Genomic DNA, 16350 nt, shown 5'->3' with positions numbered 1-16350 from the left:
CTGTTTAGGGTGACCCGCTCCCTTCTTAATCAGGGGGGAGTTGGGGAGCCCTTACAGAGTAGTGCCGAGGACTTTAACACGTTTTTCGCTGATAAAGTCGCTCGGATCCGAGCCGACCTCGACTCCAATTGTAAAACAGAGTCGACTGACAACGAGTCAGTCGAGGTGACTGGGGCACGTACTTGTCCACCTGTCTGGGAAGAGTTTGATCTGGTGACACCTGATGAAGTGGACAAGGCCATTGGAGCTGTGAGTTCTGCCACCTGTTTACTGGATCCGTGTCCCTCCTGGTTGGTTTCGGCCAGCAGGGAGGTGACACGGAGCTGGGCCCAGGAGATTACCAACGCTTCCTTGGGGAGGGGAGTTTTTCCATCACTCTATAAAGAAGCGCTTGTGCGCCCCCTCCTCAAGAAGCCCTCCCTGGACCCAGCCGTACTTAACAACTATCGTCCAGTCTCCAACCTTCCCTTTATGGGGAAGGTTGTCGAGAAGGTGGTGGCACTCCAGCTCCAGCGGTCCTTGGAAGAAGCCGATTATCTAGGTCCCCGGCAGTCGGGTTTCAGGCCCGGTTACAGCACGGAAACCGCTTTGGTCGCGTTGATGGATGATCTCTGGCGGGCCCGGGACAGGGGTTTATCCTCTGTCCTGGTGCTCCTTGACCTCTCAGCGGCTTTCGATACCATCGACCATGGTATCCTTCTGCACCGGCTGGAGGGGCTGGGGGTGGGAGGCACTGTTCTTCAGTGGTTCTCCTCCTACCTCTCTGGCCGGTCGCAGTCGGTGTTAGTGGGGGGCCAGAGGTCGACTCCTAGGTTTCTCCCTTGTGGGGTGCCTCAGGGGTCGGTCCTCTCCCCCCTGCTATTCAACATCTACATGAAACCGCTGGGCGAGATCATCCAAGGACATGGGGTGAGGTATCATCAATATGCGGATGATACCCAGCTTTACATCTCCACCCCATGCCCAGTCAACGAAGCGGTGGAAGTGATGTGCCGGTGCCTGGAGGCTGTTGGGGCCTGGATGGGTGTCAACAGACTCAAGCTCAACCCGGATAAGACGGAGTGGCTGTGGGTTCTGCCTCCCAAGGACAATCCCATCTGTCCGTCCATCACCCTGGGGGGGGAATTGTTGACCCCCTCAGAGAGGGTCCGCAACTTGGGCGTCCTCCTCAATCCACAGCTCACATTAGAACAACATCTTTCAGCTGTGGCGAGGGGGGCGTTTGCCCAGGTTCGCCTGGTGCACCAGTTGCGGCCCTATCTGGACCGGGACTCATTGCTCACAGTCACTCATGCCCTCATCACCTCGAGGTTCGACTACTGTAATGCTCTCTACATGGGGCTACCTTTGAAAAGTGTTCGGAAACTTCAGATCGTGCAAAATGCAGCTGCGAGAGCAGTCATGGGCCTACCTAGGTATGCCCATGTTTCACCATCACTCCGCAGTCTGCATTGGCTGCCGATCAATTTCCGGTCACAATTCAAAGTGTTGGTTATGACCTTTAAAGCCCTTCATGGCATTGGACCAGAATATCTCCGAGACCGCCTCCTGCCGCACGAATCCCAGCGACCGATTAGGTCCCACAGAGTGGGCCTTCTCCGGGTCCCGTCAACTAAACAATGTCGGTTGGCGGGCCCCAGGGGAAGAGCCTTCTCTGTGGCGGCCCCGGCCCTCTGGAACCAACTCCCCCCGGAGATTAGAACTGCCCCTACTCTTCCTGCCTTCCGTAAACTCCTTAAAACCCACCTTTGCCGTCAGGCATGGGGGAACTGAAACATCTCCCCCTGGGCACGTTTAATTTATGCATGGTATGTCTGTGTGTATGACTGTTAATATATGGGTTTTTTAAATATTTAAATATTTTAAATCTGTCTGATTGCTTATGATTTGTTTTTACATGTTGTGAGCCGCCCCGAGTCTTCGGAGAGGGGCGGCATACAAATCTAAGTAATAAATAAATAAATAAATAAGAAAGGAAGGAAGGTAAAGAGAAAACAAGAGGTAAAGAGAAAGAAAAAGGAAGGAAAGAAGGAAAGAAGGGAGAGAGAGAAAGAAGAAATAAAAAGGAAGAAAAGGAAGAAAAAAGAGAAAGAAAGAAAAAAGGAAGAAAGGAAAGGAAGAAAGAGGGAGGGAGAGAAAAAGAGATAAGAAAGAAAAAATGAGGGAAGGAAAGGAAGAAAAAGAGAGGGAGAGAGAAAGAGATAAGAAAGAAAAAAGGAGGGAAGGAAAGGAAGAAAGAAAGAAGAAAGAAAGAGAAAGAAGAAAGAAAGAAAGAAAGGAAAAGGGAAGAAAGGAAAGGAAGAAAAAGAGAGGGAGACAGAAAGAGATAAGAAAGAAAAAGGAGGGAAGGAAAGGAAGAAAGAAAAAAGAAAAAGAAGGAAGGAAAAGAAAGAAAAAAGGAAGAAAGGAAATGAAGAAAGAAAGAAAGGGTGAAAAACGGGCTTACCGGAAGTTTGGGAAGCTGTTTCCTGCCTCCAGAGGCCTCCGGAGCCCAGGAAAGGCCGTTTTCGCCCTCCTGAAGGCTCATAGAAGGCCTCCAGATTCAGGAAGTTGGTTTGGCCACGCCCACCCTAGCCACACCCACCCAGCCACTGGAGAGAGAACTCTTTGACCTAATCCCGACCTAACAGAACGTGAGGAATAATTTAAGGGCCTTCTCAAGAAAAACCATAAAACGCAAATATGGAATGCGCGCACATCTCCAAGCAGCACATTTCCTTCCATCCCACCCCATTAAAAGAACCGTGCTGCTGTTTTAGATATCTTTCAATTACAGGGAAATGTTCATACAGGTTGTACCCTCCACTTACAACAGTTCGCTTAGTGACTGCTCATCGTTACGATATTACACTGAAAAAAGGACTTTTGGACTGTTTTTCACACTTATGACCGCTGTAGCATCCCTACTAGTCAGGGGCTGCCTCTCCTGCCACTACCAGTGCATTTTGTGTGTAGCTTCACGTCTCCAGCATGTGCGTGCATGTCTGAGCGAGATTTTGCAGGAAGCAAAATATCACAAGGGGACTGTTGTGAGTGGTCCACGTCCGTCTCAGCTGGTCACAGATTTCGAGGACCAGGAAATGGAGGAATACTGGCATTGCAGGAATTGGAGACTGGGGAATCACCAGATACCGTAGAACCCCTAGTTAGGGTATTATCTGAGTCAAAGGACTCAGTCAAAGGACTGAGTCAGAGGACGTCTGGGGACGATGGGGACTTTGATGACACTCTCTGAGATGCAAGGATCAGAAGAATGAGAGCCAGGCATGAATACCTCTCTAGCACGGGTTCTAGATGTTGAATAACTCTATGGGACATTTAGCCACACCCTGTCCATATATATAGGGCAGGATGATGGGAGAAAAGGTGAGGCAAGCAATGTTTATCATGAAGACGGTGCTTCAAGACACTGTTCCTGATTCCCTGGATTTTGGTGCCTGCTTTTACAGAAGCTTGTTAAACTCTGAACAGTGAGTGAAGTGAGAAATATCAGATACACCTCATTAGTGAAGATTTATGATTTTAGCTGGCATGCATCCCGGAGTCTTACCTATGCTCCATAGATGGGAACGCTGTCAGCCTGAAATGCCTTAGAATTTACTTATTTCTTGCTGAACTTTGGGTAAATAATAATCCTTTTATTTTGATTGAATGTTTCCATGTGTGTGGGTTTGCTTTCTAACAATTCATCCGGCCAGACGGAACAGGGACATGCCCGTGTGTGAGATTTCAGTGATTTTTTTTTGCTTCCGAGCATGTGCAAAAACAAAAAATTGCAAAAATCTTGCATGCATCTCCTCTTGAGATTTTGCATGTGCAGAAGCAAAATCTCACTTGGATGCATACACACAGATGTCGGAGACACAAAGCTGTGCACACAGCTCAATTTTTGCTACTGGTGCGGTGTGGCGTCCTCATCCATACCGGTACGAACCTGATACTGATTCAAATTCAAACACTTGGCAACTGCCTCATATTTTTGTCGGGCGTCACCTGAACTCCTTTTGTGAACTTCCAACCGGCAAAGTCAATGTGGGGAGGACCCAGATTCACTTCACCACTGGGTGATTCGCATAACAAATACGGCCATTCCCTTAAGTCACCTTTTAAGGACACCATGCTAGGAGGAGACTCTATGGTGTGGGAACTAGACTTCCGATTGGCAGAGGAAAAATGGGCGACATGCTAGGGGGGATACTCTATGGTGGAGGAACTGGACTTCAGGTTGGCAGAGGAAAAAAGAGTGCCATGCTAGGAGGAGACTCTATGGTGGGGGAACTGAACTTCCGGTTGGCAGAGGAAAAAAGAGTGCCATGCTAGGAGGAGACTCTATGGTGAGGGAACTGGACTTCAGGTTGGCAGAGGAAAAAAGAGTGCCATGCTAGGAGGAGACTCTATGGTGGGGGAACTGAACTTCCGGTTGGCGGGGGGGAAAGGACACCATGCTAGGAGGAGACTCTATGCCCCAGCGGCATTGTAACTTCGAACAGTCACTAAATGAATGCTAAGTTGAAGATTATCCTGTATTCCTTTCTTTGCTTGCAAGACGAGGATTTTCACAATCTGGCATCATTGACAACACAACCACACTCTAGGGAAGACGATGGGAACCGCAGACCAGCACATCTGGCTGCAGGAGTCAACTTTTTACGTACGGCCCTTGGACAAAACTCAATGTTCAACATGCTTTGGGTCCCTAACTCACATTAAAAACAGAACACCGAACACCCAATTTCTTGTCTTTCACTTCCTTCCTGCTGTCAGTCTCCAGAGCTGTCATGGATACTTCTGATGTAGAGGTCCTCATGGCAACTGTGTTGGTCAATCCCGTCGTAGTATGAGTTCCCGTTGTGCAGGAATGTCCCCACTGCCCTTCCTTGCCGAGCATGCCCCACCGCGTCGCTGAAAACCTTGTTGATCTGTTCTTCGGAAGGCATCCACCAATCTGGGTTAGAGGTGCAATGCATCCGAATGAATTCTGCAAAGAAATCGGCACATCAGCTCCAGGGGGATTGAACCTGTGGGTCTATGTGACAACGTGCCATGGCCAACTGGCCATGGCCAACCTACCAAGGTCAACTCATCATAGGATAGTCTGCCACGGGACAAGAATTACATGAATATTGGAGAAAGTTTGGAATAGAATCATCGAAGAAAGGAGCGAAGCCAAAGGAGGGACAGAGCGAAAAGGTAACATATTTTTGCTGATAAGTGAAAAGGAAGGGAGCCTGTTATAGATCTATTTCAACCTAGCCATACTCTTATTGGGATTTGAACCTGAGCCTATAAGGCAGTAGCCTTAACCTCTAAGCCACAGCTCTCATCTGGTATAATTCGACAGAAAAAAACATATAACTCTTCCTGGTACAAGCTGAGAGGAGGAGAACCTGTGGTTTAGAAGTTAAAGCTATTGCCTTACAGGCAGACTCCTCAGGTTCAAATCCCAGGAAGGGTATGGCTAGCTGATGAAAGAAAAATAGCTTGAAATAGATCTATACTACACTCCCTTGCTTTTCATTATCAGCAAATATATGTTGCACATATAGAATATAATTTGTCAGCTATAAAAATTAACTGCCTTGGATATGGTCCCTGCAGGGGCTGAGAGGCAAAAAGGAAGCAGTATGCTCTCTCCCATATTTGGGTATACCGGGGTGATTTGACAGCCAAAACAAATATATATGATTTGACCAAAAAAAGCATATGGCTCTTCCCTGATACAAGCTGAGACGGAGGCGACCCTTCTGTCTTTCAGGCAGAAGTCTACAGGTTCAAATCTCAGTAAGGGTATGGCTAGCTAACAAGAGCATCATAAATTCAAAATAGATCTATACTACTCTCCTTTTTCACTTATCAGCAAATCTCTCCCTCTCCCCCCCTCTCTCTCTCACACACACACACATACACAATTTGAAATAATTAAATAGAATTGTTAAATTGTCCCATGGCGACTTGCCCAGGGGGAGTTGTCCTTCAGCAGGTTAGCCGTGGCGGCTTGGCAGCACCAAGATGGCTGTGGCCAGTTGTCCTATTTTGTGAAGAAGTGGTCTTGTGAACTTCGCCCAGCAGCAGAAGTATGGACAATGGGCATGCAGCTTCTGAACAGGTCAAATAACCTGGCAAGATACCATCTACAAGTTTGATTTTTGGGTTGGGGGGGGGGTTGGTGGCCTTGCGGGGAAAGTAATCCTCAACCCTAACCAGAATGATGAGTCAGGCCTCTCTGGAAACCCTGGGCTAGTGGGTTTGCCAGCCGATGCAGAGTGATTGGGAAATAGACCTGGATGAACCCAAGGAACCACCAGAGGTGGCAGATATGTCAAGGGGGTATTGGTCCGAGTCAGAGGATGAAGAGAACATTAGAGTGGATGATGGTAGGTTCAGGAGGTTACAAAACAGACAGCAGCACTTGTATGTTAAAAGGAAGTAATTTCTAGTTTTAATTCTAGGGGTTTGCTGACCACTCCCAGCAGGCATAAAAGGGAAGGATTATGGGTAATTCTGCATGGAGTTTCAACATTGATTTCATGGATGCTGTGTTAGATCTGGAGTTCTAGAAAATGCTTCCCGAAAATACCTGATTTCTGCTCTGTAAAGTCATCTGCTAGAAGCTGCCTGCCCTGCCAGAAATGTGCTGAGCTGAATTGTATACCCTGTGACTCATTGCCTGTTTTATCTTGCTGGAATGCAATTAGCCCTGACGCTGAAAGGGTGACTCGGTCTAATAGTATAGCAGAATAAGATGATAACAGAATAGAGTAACAGAATAACAAAACAACAGAATAGCAGAATAACACAACACATTAACAGAATAATAGAATAATAAAATATCAGAATAATAAAATATCAGAATAACAGTAACAACAGAAAAACAGAACAGAGAATAACAGAATACAATAACAGAAGAATAACAGAATAAAAAAAGGAATAACAGAATAGCAGAATAACAGAATGGAATAACAGAATAACAGAAGATTAAGAACAAATAAGAGAATAACAATCTAATAACATAACAAACGGAATAACAGCAGAATAATAGAATACCACTCCCAGCAGGCATAAAAGGGAAGGATTATGGGTAATTCTGCGTGGAGTTTCAACATTGATTTCATGGATGCTGTGTTAGATCTGGAGTTCTAGAAAATGCTTCCCGAAAATACCTGATTTCTGCTCTTGTAAAGTCATCTGCTAGAAGCTGCCTGCCCTGCCAGAAATGTGCTGAGCTGAATTGCATACCCTGTGACTCATTACCTGTTTTATCTTGCTGGAATGCAATTAGCCCTGACACTGGTGTCTTTCCTAGAGGCCTATCTGATAACTTCACAGCCGTGCAATCTATTCCACGGATGTTTAAAGACTGAATCCGTCACTTCCTCTTGAAAGGGCGACTCCGTCTAAGCCTCTGGGACTCCCCTCCCTTCTCTACCGCTAATGGGGTGAAATGAGGTTGCGCATGGTGGGGTGGACATTGAGTGAAAACATGCAGTACCTCTGAGACATGTTACTTTCACTGGATCCAGAGGACGTCTTTCAGGACCAGTGTCTCCTGACTGCACTGACCTTTTTCTTTTCCCAAGGCCGCATGAGTACTTAAGCTCGTCGGTGGTGAAGACAAATCGGATGAGGTACCGAAGGAGACGCCGCCCGTCTTTCTTGGAAGAGTTGACGGCCTCGTCCCACTGTTTGCTAGTGATGAAGACAGGGTAATTGTTCAGCAATTGCTTGCTCCCCTGAGAATGGTAGGAAAAGATGGAATCAGCCACAGAACAGCAGAATAACAGAATAATAGAATAGAAGAATAGCAGATTAAGAGAATAACAGAACAACAAATAATCCCAAAATCTTCAACCTTACATTATCTACAATAGACCTCTCCCCTTTTCTAAGAGGTCTGTAAGGGCTGTGCATAAGTGCACCTTTGTGCCTACCGTTCCTGTCCTAATGTTTTTTATCTTTTCTGTTTCTACTTTATACTTACATTAAACATACTACAATACAATACAGCGGTAACTCATCTTACAAACTTAATTCATTCCATGACCAGGTTCATAAGTAGAAAAGTTCGTAAGAAGAAGCAATTTTCCCCATAGGAATCAATGGAAAAGCAAATAATGTGTGCAACCCCATCCCCAAAGTCACCCCTTTTGCCTTGTGCCACTGGGAATCTCCGCCTCCGAACTTCCATTGCCAATCGAAGCGCCTTGCTGGGATTCCCCTGAGTCTCCCCTCACTTGGAAACCCCACCTCCGGACTTCCGTTGCCAGCTGAAGCACCTGTTCTTGCATTGCTGGGATTTCCCTGAGCCTCCCCTCACTGGGAATCCCCACCTCCGGACTTCCATTGCCAGCCAAAGTACCCGTTTTTGTGTTGCTGGGATTTCCCTGAGCCTCCCCTCGCTGGGATTCAAAGCAGTGCTGGCAAAAATGAAGGAATTCCCAGCAAGGGGAGCCTCAGGAGAATCCCAGTAATGACAGAACAGGTGCTTCGGCTGGCAATGGAAGTCCGAAGTCCTGCGTTGCTGGGATTTCCCTGAGCCTCCCCTCGCTGGGATTCAAAGCAGCTCTGGCAAAAATGAAGTGAATCCCAGCGAGGGAAGCCTCAGGGAAATCCCAGCAACACAAGAACACAGGCACTTCGGTTGGCAATGGAAGTCGAGAGGCAGGGATCCCAGCGAGGGGAGGCTCAGGGAAATCCCAGCTCTTCGGCTGACAATGGAAGTCCAGAGGTGGGGTATCCCAGTGGTGGCGGCTCGGGCTTGTAAGGTGAAAATAGTTTGGAAGAAGAGGCAAAAAAATCTTAAACACCGGGTTCCTATCTCGAAAAGTTCATATGAAGGGGCGTTCGTAAGACGGAGTACCACTGTACTATATTTATATGACACATGAATAAATAAATAAATAAATAAATAAAAATAAGAAAATTACAGAACAGAATAAGAGAATAACAGAAGAATAGAGAATAAGAGAATAACAAATAACAGGAAAAAGAGAAGGAAGGTAAAGTTCAAATGCCAGACACACAAAAGTAAAAAAAAAACCACACACACAAAGGCAACTGTAAAATGCAGTAGACAAATTTGTAATCCAAGCTGACACCCGGGAGCAAGGGATTATTCATTTTAATAACACTGTAAACAAAGTTGCGTTTGCATTTTGTCAAACAAGGAGAGTGCGATAGAGTGGGAACAGAAGATGCTATTTATAATGTGCCTTTGCAGGTGAGCTAAAAGGTGTCAAGATCCAGTGACTGAGCAAGCTAGGGAAGAAGTATAATATTTTCCATTCTTTTATTAAAATGTGTTTTAAAAAACGCCTTTGGATCCAACAGGCCTTTTCAGGCCAATGGCAAACATCTATTCCAGAAATTATTCTTTAACACACCTGTTTACACAAAACGGTGCAATGCCTTTTGTTTTGTGCTCTAAGAACCACAACAGTTGCATTGCACTGCAGCCAGTAAATAAGGTGAATGGGTTAGATCTGTGGGAGATCCTGGAAGAATGAAATAGAGTGGTACCTCTAGTTACGAACTTAATTCGTCCCGTGACCAGGTTCTTAAGTAGAAAAGTTTGTAAGAAGAAGCCATTTTCCCCATAAGAATCAATGTAAAAGCAAATAATGTGTGTGGTTGGGGAAACCACAGGGAGGGTGGAGGCCCTGTTCTGGGCTAGTCTATCCACAAAACAAAAGACCTTCATCTCCAGGGTGATGGGATTAAGATAAGATCCTTCTGGACATAATAGGATTAACCCACTAACTATAATCTAACAGCACAGCTCACAACATTGCACAATCTCTTAAGGACATTGCATCAGCCTCCAAACCTCAACCATACATATCTCAAGCAAACACCTAGGATTTGCACTTTACCTATAGGGCCTGCTATGACCCCTACATAACTCCACGAGAGTCTGACAACAGCCAATAGAAGACATGCCCTTGCACAGGAACAGGAAGCTCAAGTGCAAAGCCCAAGAGAAGGTATATAAACGTCCCCACGCTCAACTCCATGTGGTTAGCTGCCTAGAATCATACGTGCTTGATGGTTCTGCTTCATCAATAAATGGACCCTCTTTCTAATCAGCCCCCAGCCTCCATTTTGACTCCAGTGACTTTCTCTCAGTTGGGAACTGAACTAGGTGGATATTTCTTCCAACAAATCTAAACAGCATGTTTGGTAATGAATTTGGCATGCATGCACACAGTATATTGTTTGGAGTATAAGATGTAAATTTTTCCTCCCTAAAAGAGGCTGATAATTTAGGTGTGTCTTATACAGTAGAACCCCGACTTACGAGACTAATTGGTTCCGGAAGGAGGCTCGTAAGTCGGAACGCTCGTATGATGAAACATTGTTTCCCATAGGAAACAATGTAAAGTCAATTAATCCGTGCAACAACAAAAAAACCCGCTGCCGCCGAACGCGGAAGTTAGCGTTCGGCTTCAGGAGACAGCTGCGAAGCGGCGCGGGTGTTTTAAAACGTGGCAGCCGGCCTGGGGGGTTTGGGGGCTTCCCCCCGAGCCCCCCAGGCCGGCTGCCACGTTTTAAAACACCCTGTCTCCTGAAGCCCAGGCCGGCTGCAACCTTTTAAAACACGCGGGATACGAGCGCCAAGGAGCTGTCTCCTGAAGCCGAACGCGGCCGAATGTGAGCTCGGGAGGCGAACAAAAATGTCGCTCCCCTCCCAGCTCTTATCTCGAGTAGCTCGTAAGTAGAGCTGCTCGTATGTCGAGGTTCCACTGTACTCTGAATGTAGGGTTTTTTCCAGCCCTAACTAGCTGCTAATTATCTTCCCAGCTCTTAACATAGAAACATAGAAACATAGTCTTCGGAGAGGGGCGGCATACAAATCTAAGTAATAAATAAATAGAAGACTGACAGCAGAAAAAGACCTCATAGTCCATCTAGTCTGCCCTTATACTATTTCCTGTATTTAATCTTACACTGGATATGTGTTTATCCCAGGCATGTTTAAATTCAGTTACTGTGGATTTACCAACCACGTCTGCTGGAAGTTTGTTCCAAGGATCTACTACTCTTTCAGTAAAATAATATTTTCTCATGTTGCCTTTGATCATTCCCCCAACTAACTTCAGATTGTGTCCCCTTGTTCTTGTGTTCACTTTCATATTAACCTTGCAGGCTCTTTCATTGTTCCTCTCTACAAATAATGTTTTCCAAGCCCTAAGTCTTTTCAGGGTTTTTTCATTGTTCTAACTTGCTCTGAATAAGTTTCTTTCCAGCCCTAACCAGATGTTCCCAGATCTTACCTGCTTGCAAGCCCTTTCTCTGTTACTCTCTTCAAATAAAGTTTTTTAAAAGCCCTAACCAGGGGATAAAATAATGTTCTGGCTAAGGACGCTAGCCAGATGAATACTTGGTAAACAGATTATTTTCCCTATTTTCCTCCCCAAAAACTAAGGTGTGTCTTATACTCCCAAAAAATCATTATCACCTAGTTAGGGCTGAAAGAAACATCTGGAGTAAGTTAGAGCAATGAAAAAAACCCTGCAAAGACCTTGGGCTTGGAAAACATTCTTGGTAAAGGGTAACAATGAAAAATGTTGCAAACCGGTAAGAGCTGGGAACATTGTTAGTACCTGGTTAGGGCTGGAAAGAAACATTAAGAGCAAGTAGAACAATAAAAAAACCTACAATGATAGGACTTGGAAAACACTCTGTGCAGAGTAACAATGAGAACTTGCAAGCAGTAAAAGCTGGGAACATTGTTAGCACCCGGTTAGGGCTGGAAAGAATATTACTCGGAGCAAGTTAGAGCAATGAAAAAAATCCTGCAAAGACTTAGGGCTTGGAAAACATTCTTTTCACAGAGTAACAATGAAAGAACCTGCAAGGAAAGAGCTGGGAAGATCGTTAGCATCTAGTTAGGGTTGGGGAAAAAAGCTACATTCAGAGTATAAGACGCACCTGAATTTTCAGCCTCTTTTAGGGAGGAAAAAGGTGCATCTCATTGTTCTGCCGGGCTCTCTGGTAGGAGCCTCCCAAAAATTCAAGGGTACAAACTGCAGACACACACACGTTTGAAAATTCAAAACAATGTTCTTTATCACAAAATTCAAAATAAACTAAGCACTCTTTTTGTATTGCAAAGAGCACTCGTCCCAAAACAACCAGGTAGTCTGTACAATTTACCTTAAGCGGTCATTAAGTACTTAGCTAGCAGCTGTGAAGAAACTTCACACCCCTTCTTCTTCCAACGAAGTGAGACACACACACACACGTTGCTCTGTTTTGGTTTCAAAGGTGTGAAAAATCAACAATCAAAGTCCAGAAAACAGCAACACACGATTCCTGAAGAACTGCGATCAGATACTCTTTCACAACAGCCAAACCCACACGCTGCTATTTATAGCAGCAGCCCTAATTACTGGAGCCCCACCCAACCACAGGTGGCCTCATTTTCTCTTGTAGTAATCCTTCAGTTGTTGTCTCCTATGCATCACTCTACGCATGCGTGGATGTGTCATTAATTTTTGTTCAGAATCCAAGGATGATACAGACAATTGATCTCCTCCTGGGCTGTCTGCCAAACTCCCCTCTTCCCTGTCACTCATGCTTCCTTGGTCAGAGGAGGCTTCATCGGCAGATTCCATCGGGAGCAAAACAGGCCTGCAGCATGTGGATGTCTCCCCCACATCCACCTGCACATTCCTTGGGGCAGGAGCTGGGCCAGAGCTAACCACAACACTTATACTCCGAAAATATGGTAGCTGAAGATTTAGGTCAAATTTGTCAACAGAGAAGTCAGTTTCACAGCAATATAAATCTTATTGTTGAAACAGCTTTGGAAGATCAGCCGTTTCTTGGCAAAAGATAATAAATCTGACCTAATTGTAAATGACACCATTCAAATCTCTCTTCCCCCACCACCCCCTCCATTTTTGAGCTCCGCTCAATTACCGTTTAATATATGCACAGCAATCTCATTAACACTTGCACACTGCTGTGTCCTCCACAGAATAGCGAATGGGTTGGGGCTTTTTTGGTAAGCAGCATCCTTCGGAAGCAATCAAGTTTCGCAACAGTGTGCCACACACGATATGCGTCACCCTCAACACCCGAGGAGTAATGCTACCTAATGAGACAAAACAGTGGTGGGTTCTTCCCAGTTCAGACTGGTTCGTCTGAACCGGTAGCGATCAGCTGATGATGTCACTAACCTTGATCGGTTAGTGCCGGCTGTGGACTCTGCCTTGGAAGGGACCTTGGAGGTCTTCTAGACTAACCTCCTGCTCGGGCAGGAAACCCTACTCCATTTCAGACAAACGGTTATCCAATCTCTCCTTTAAAACTTCCAGTGGTGGAGAATTCACAACTTCTGGAGGCCAGTTGTTCCACAGCTTAATTGGTCTAACCAGGCAAGGATTCCCCGTTGCTGCCTCTACCGGTGTGGTTGTGTGTGCAGCTCCGTGTTACCAGCAGGTGCTCACGCAACATTTGGTTTCTGCACATGTGCAGGAAGCCAAATATCATGCGAGGATGCTCGCACGTGTGAGATTTTACTGATTTTTTGCATAAATTTTGCGCATCCGTATGCACATGACATTTTGCCATTTTTTTGGGTGAGATTTTCATGAAATCCCACATCTTTGTGTGAGATTTTGCTTCCTGCGCATACACAGATGCCAAATCTCACATGGGTGTGCCTGCCTGTCCGCCGTTCATACGGAGCTGCCCGCGCAGCTCCATTTTTGCTACCATGCTATAGAGTGGTCCATACTGGTAGGAACCCAATGCTAGTTCTAATTGTCCAAAAGTTTCTCTCTAGTTCCCGACTGCTTCTCTCCTTGATCAGTTTCCATCCATTGCTGCTTCTCCTGCCTTGACATGCTTTGGATGAGTGATGGTGAACCTATGGCACATGGAACCATATATGCTTGCACATGAGCCGTTGCCCTAGCTCAGCTCCAATGTGCATGTGTGTGCCGGCCAGCTGATTCTTTGCTCACACAGAGGCTCTGGGAGGACATTTTTGGCTACCTTTGTAAAGTGTTCGGAAACTTCAGATCGTGCAGAATGCAGCTGCGAGAGCAATCATGGTCTTTCCTAAATATGCCCATGTTACACCAACACTCCGCAGTCTGCATTGGTTGCTGATCAGTTTCCGGTCACAATTCAAAGTGTTGGTTATGACCTATAAAGCCCTTCATGGCACCGGACCAGATTATCTCAGGGACCGCCTTCTGCTGCAGAGTGGGTCTTCTCCGGGTCCCGTCAACCAAACAATGTCGCTTGGCAGGACCCAGGGGAAGAGCCTTCTCTGTGGTGGCCCCGGCCCTCTGGAACCAACTCCCCCCAGAGATTAGAATTGCCCCCACCCTCCTTGCCTTTCGTAAGCTGCTTAAAACCCACCTCTGCCGCCAGGCATGGGGGAACTGAGATACACTTTCCCACTAGGCCTTTAAAATTTTATGCATGGTATGTCTGTATGTATGTTTGGTTTTTATATTAATGGGTTTTAACTGTTTTTAATATTGGATTTTACTGTTTTGTTACTGTTGTTAGCCGCCCTGAGTCTGCGGAGAGGGGCGGCATACAAATCCAATAAATAATGATAATAATAATAATAATAATAACAATAATAATAATAATGGGGGAGAGCATTTTGTACCCTCACCTGGCTCCAGGGAAGCCTTTGGAACCTTGGGAGGGCAAAACACGAGCTACTGGGCCCACCAGAAGTCAGAAAACATGCCACTTCCAGCCACCAGAGGGCCTCTGGTAGCCAGGGGAAGTTGTTTTCACCCTCTTCAGGCATTGAATTATGGGTGTGGGCATGCACGCATGCACGATAGTGCATTCCCATGCTCTTTTGTCACCTGAGGGGAAAAAGGTTCACCATCACTGATTTGGATAATAAGTTGACCCCCATTTTCTTTGTTGCAGCCCCTCAAATATGATATATCACCCCTGTTCTAGGTACGGCTACGTTTCTCACAAATTCTCCCAAAGACCCATTGTTCAAACAAGCAATCTCTTTTATTTTTCTTCACAGCAGTTTACAGAACTGCTGAAAGACAGACTTACAGAATTTGGCTGAATGTGATCCTTTTAAACACAAGCCAAAATATAGGAGCAAAAACTAGATTTCTGGGATGAACGGCATTGTAATCTGTGCCGAAGCGATGCGTGACTCCATCTTAAATAGCTTGAGGGTGCGGCCAAATAGCCAGCAGTGCTACTCATGAGTAAACCTCCTCTTGAGTAACCACTCTTGCCTCCTAGAGGCCCTGCGAACCCTAGCATCAAGAAGAGGCTCCTTCTCTTCTCCTGAGTCATTCATCTCAGGAGGTGCAGAAGGCCCTGGCTGCTCTTCAGCCTCTGACACCATGTCCTCTTTTCTGTCAGTCTCGGGTGCCAAGAACACAGGATATCTGTACTGCGCATCCACTGTCTCTGAGTCCTCTGGGTCTGTTACTAATTGCGCAGAATGTGGACGGGTCACAACAGAGTGATAAAACATTCTTCTAAGGGCTCATAATGGTGGTAGACTTTCAGAGAAACCCCTCCACCCTTCCACCTCTCACAATACTAGACAACACAGTATCAACAGTAGAGACCTTCAAATTTCTAGGTTCTATCATATCTCAAGACCTAAAATGGTCACCTAACATCAAAAACATCATCAAAAAAGCACAACAAAGAATGTCCTTTCTGCGCCAGCTCAGGAAGCTCAAACTACCCAAGGAGCTGCTGATACAGTTCTACAGAGGAATCATTGAGTCTGTCATCTGCACCTCTATAACCGTCTGGTTTGGTGCTGCAACCCAACAAGACCGACACAGACTTCAGAGGATAATCAGAACTGCAGAAAAAAACAATTGCTGCCAACCTGCCTTCCATTGAGGACCTGTATACTGCACGAGTCAAAAAGAGGGCAGGGAAAATATTGACTGACCCCTCACATCCTGGACACAAATTGTTTCAACTCCTACCCTCAAAATGTCGCTACAGAGCACTGCACAGCAAGACAACTAGACAGAAGAACAATTTTTCCCCCGAACGCCATCACTCTACTAAACAAATAATTTCCTCAACACTGTCAGACTTTCTACTAAATCTGCACTTCTATTCTACTTTTTTTTCTCATCATTCCTATCACCCATTTCCTCCCATGTTGACTGTATGACTGTAACTTGTTGCTTATATCCTAAGATTTTTATTAATATTGCTTCTTCATTGCTTATTTGACCCCTATGACAATCATTAAGTGTCGTACCACGTGATTCTTGACAAATGTATATTTTATTTTATGTACGCTGAGAGCATATGCACCAAGACAAATTCCTTGTGTGTCCAATCACACTTGGCCAATAAAAATCTATCTAT

At 45.6% G+C, this 16350-nt stretch overlaps 1 protein-coding gene across 1 annotated transcript in view; it reads right to left on the bottom strand.

Annotated features, from left to right (window-relative positions):
* Nucleotides 1-4760: 4760 nt before the first annotated feature.
* BEND4 (BEN domain containing 4) overlaps nucleotides 4761-16350 on the bottom strand; it is a 43629-nt gene continuing 32039 nt past the window's right edge. Inside the window, exons 4-5 of the mRNA XM_070756552.1 lie at nucleotides 7490-7730; nucleotides 4761-4978 (exon numbers count right to left, since the gene is read on the bottom strand). Of these exons, the coding sequence (XP_070612653.1) occupies nucleotides 4761-4978; nucleotides 7490-7730 (459 nt within the window). The remainder of the gene's footprint in view (nucleotides 4979-7489; nucleotides 7731-16350) is intronic.

This window comes from Erythrolamprus reginae, chromosome 7, assembly GCF_031021105.1.
Source record: "Erythrolamprus reginae isolate rEryReg1 chromosome 7, rEryReg1.hap1, whole genome shotgun sequence".
Lineage (NCBI taxonomy): Eukaryota > Metazoa > Chordata > Lepidosauria > Squamata > Dipsadidae > Erythrolamprus > Erythrolamprus reginae.
Note: the sequence above shows the minus strand (reverse complement) of the source record. Positions and strands in the feature narration are given on the sequence as shown.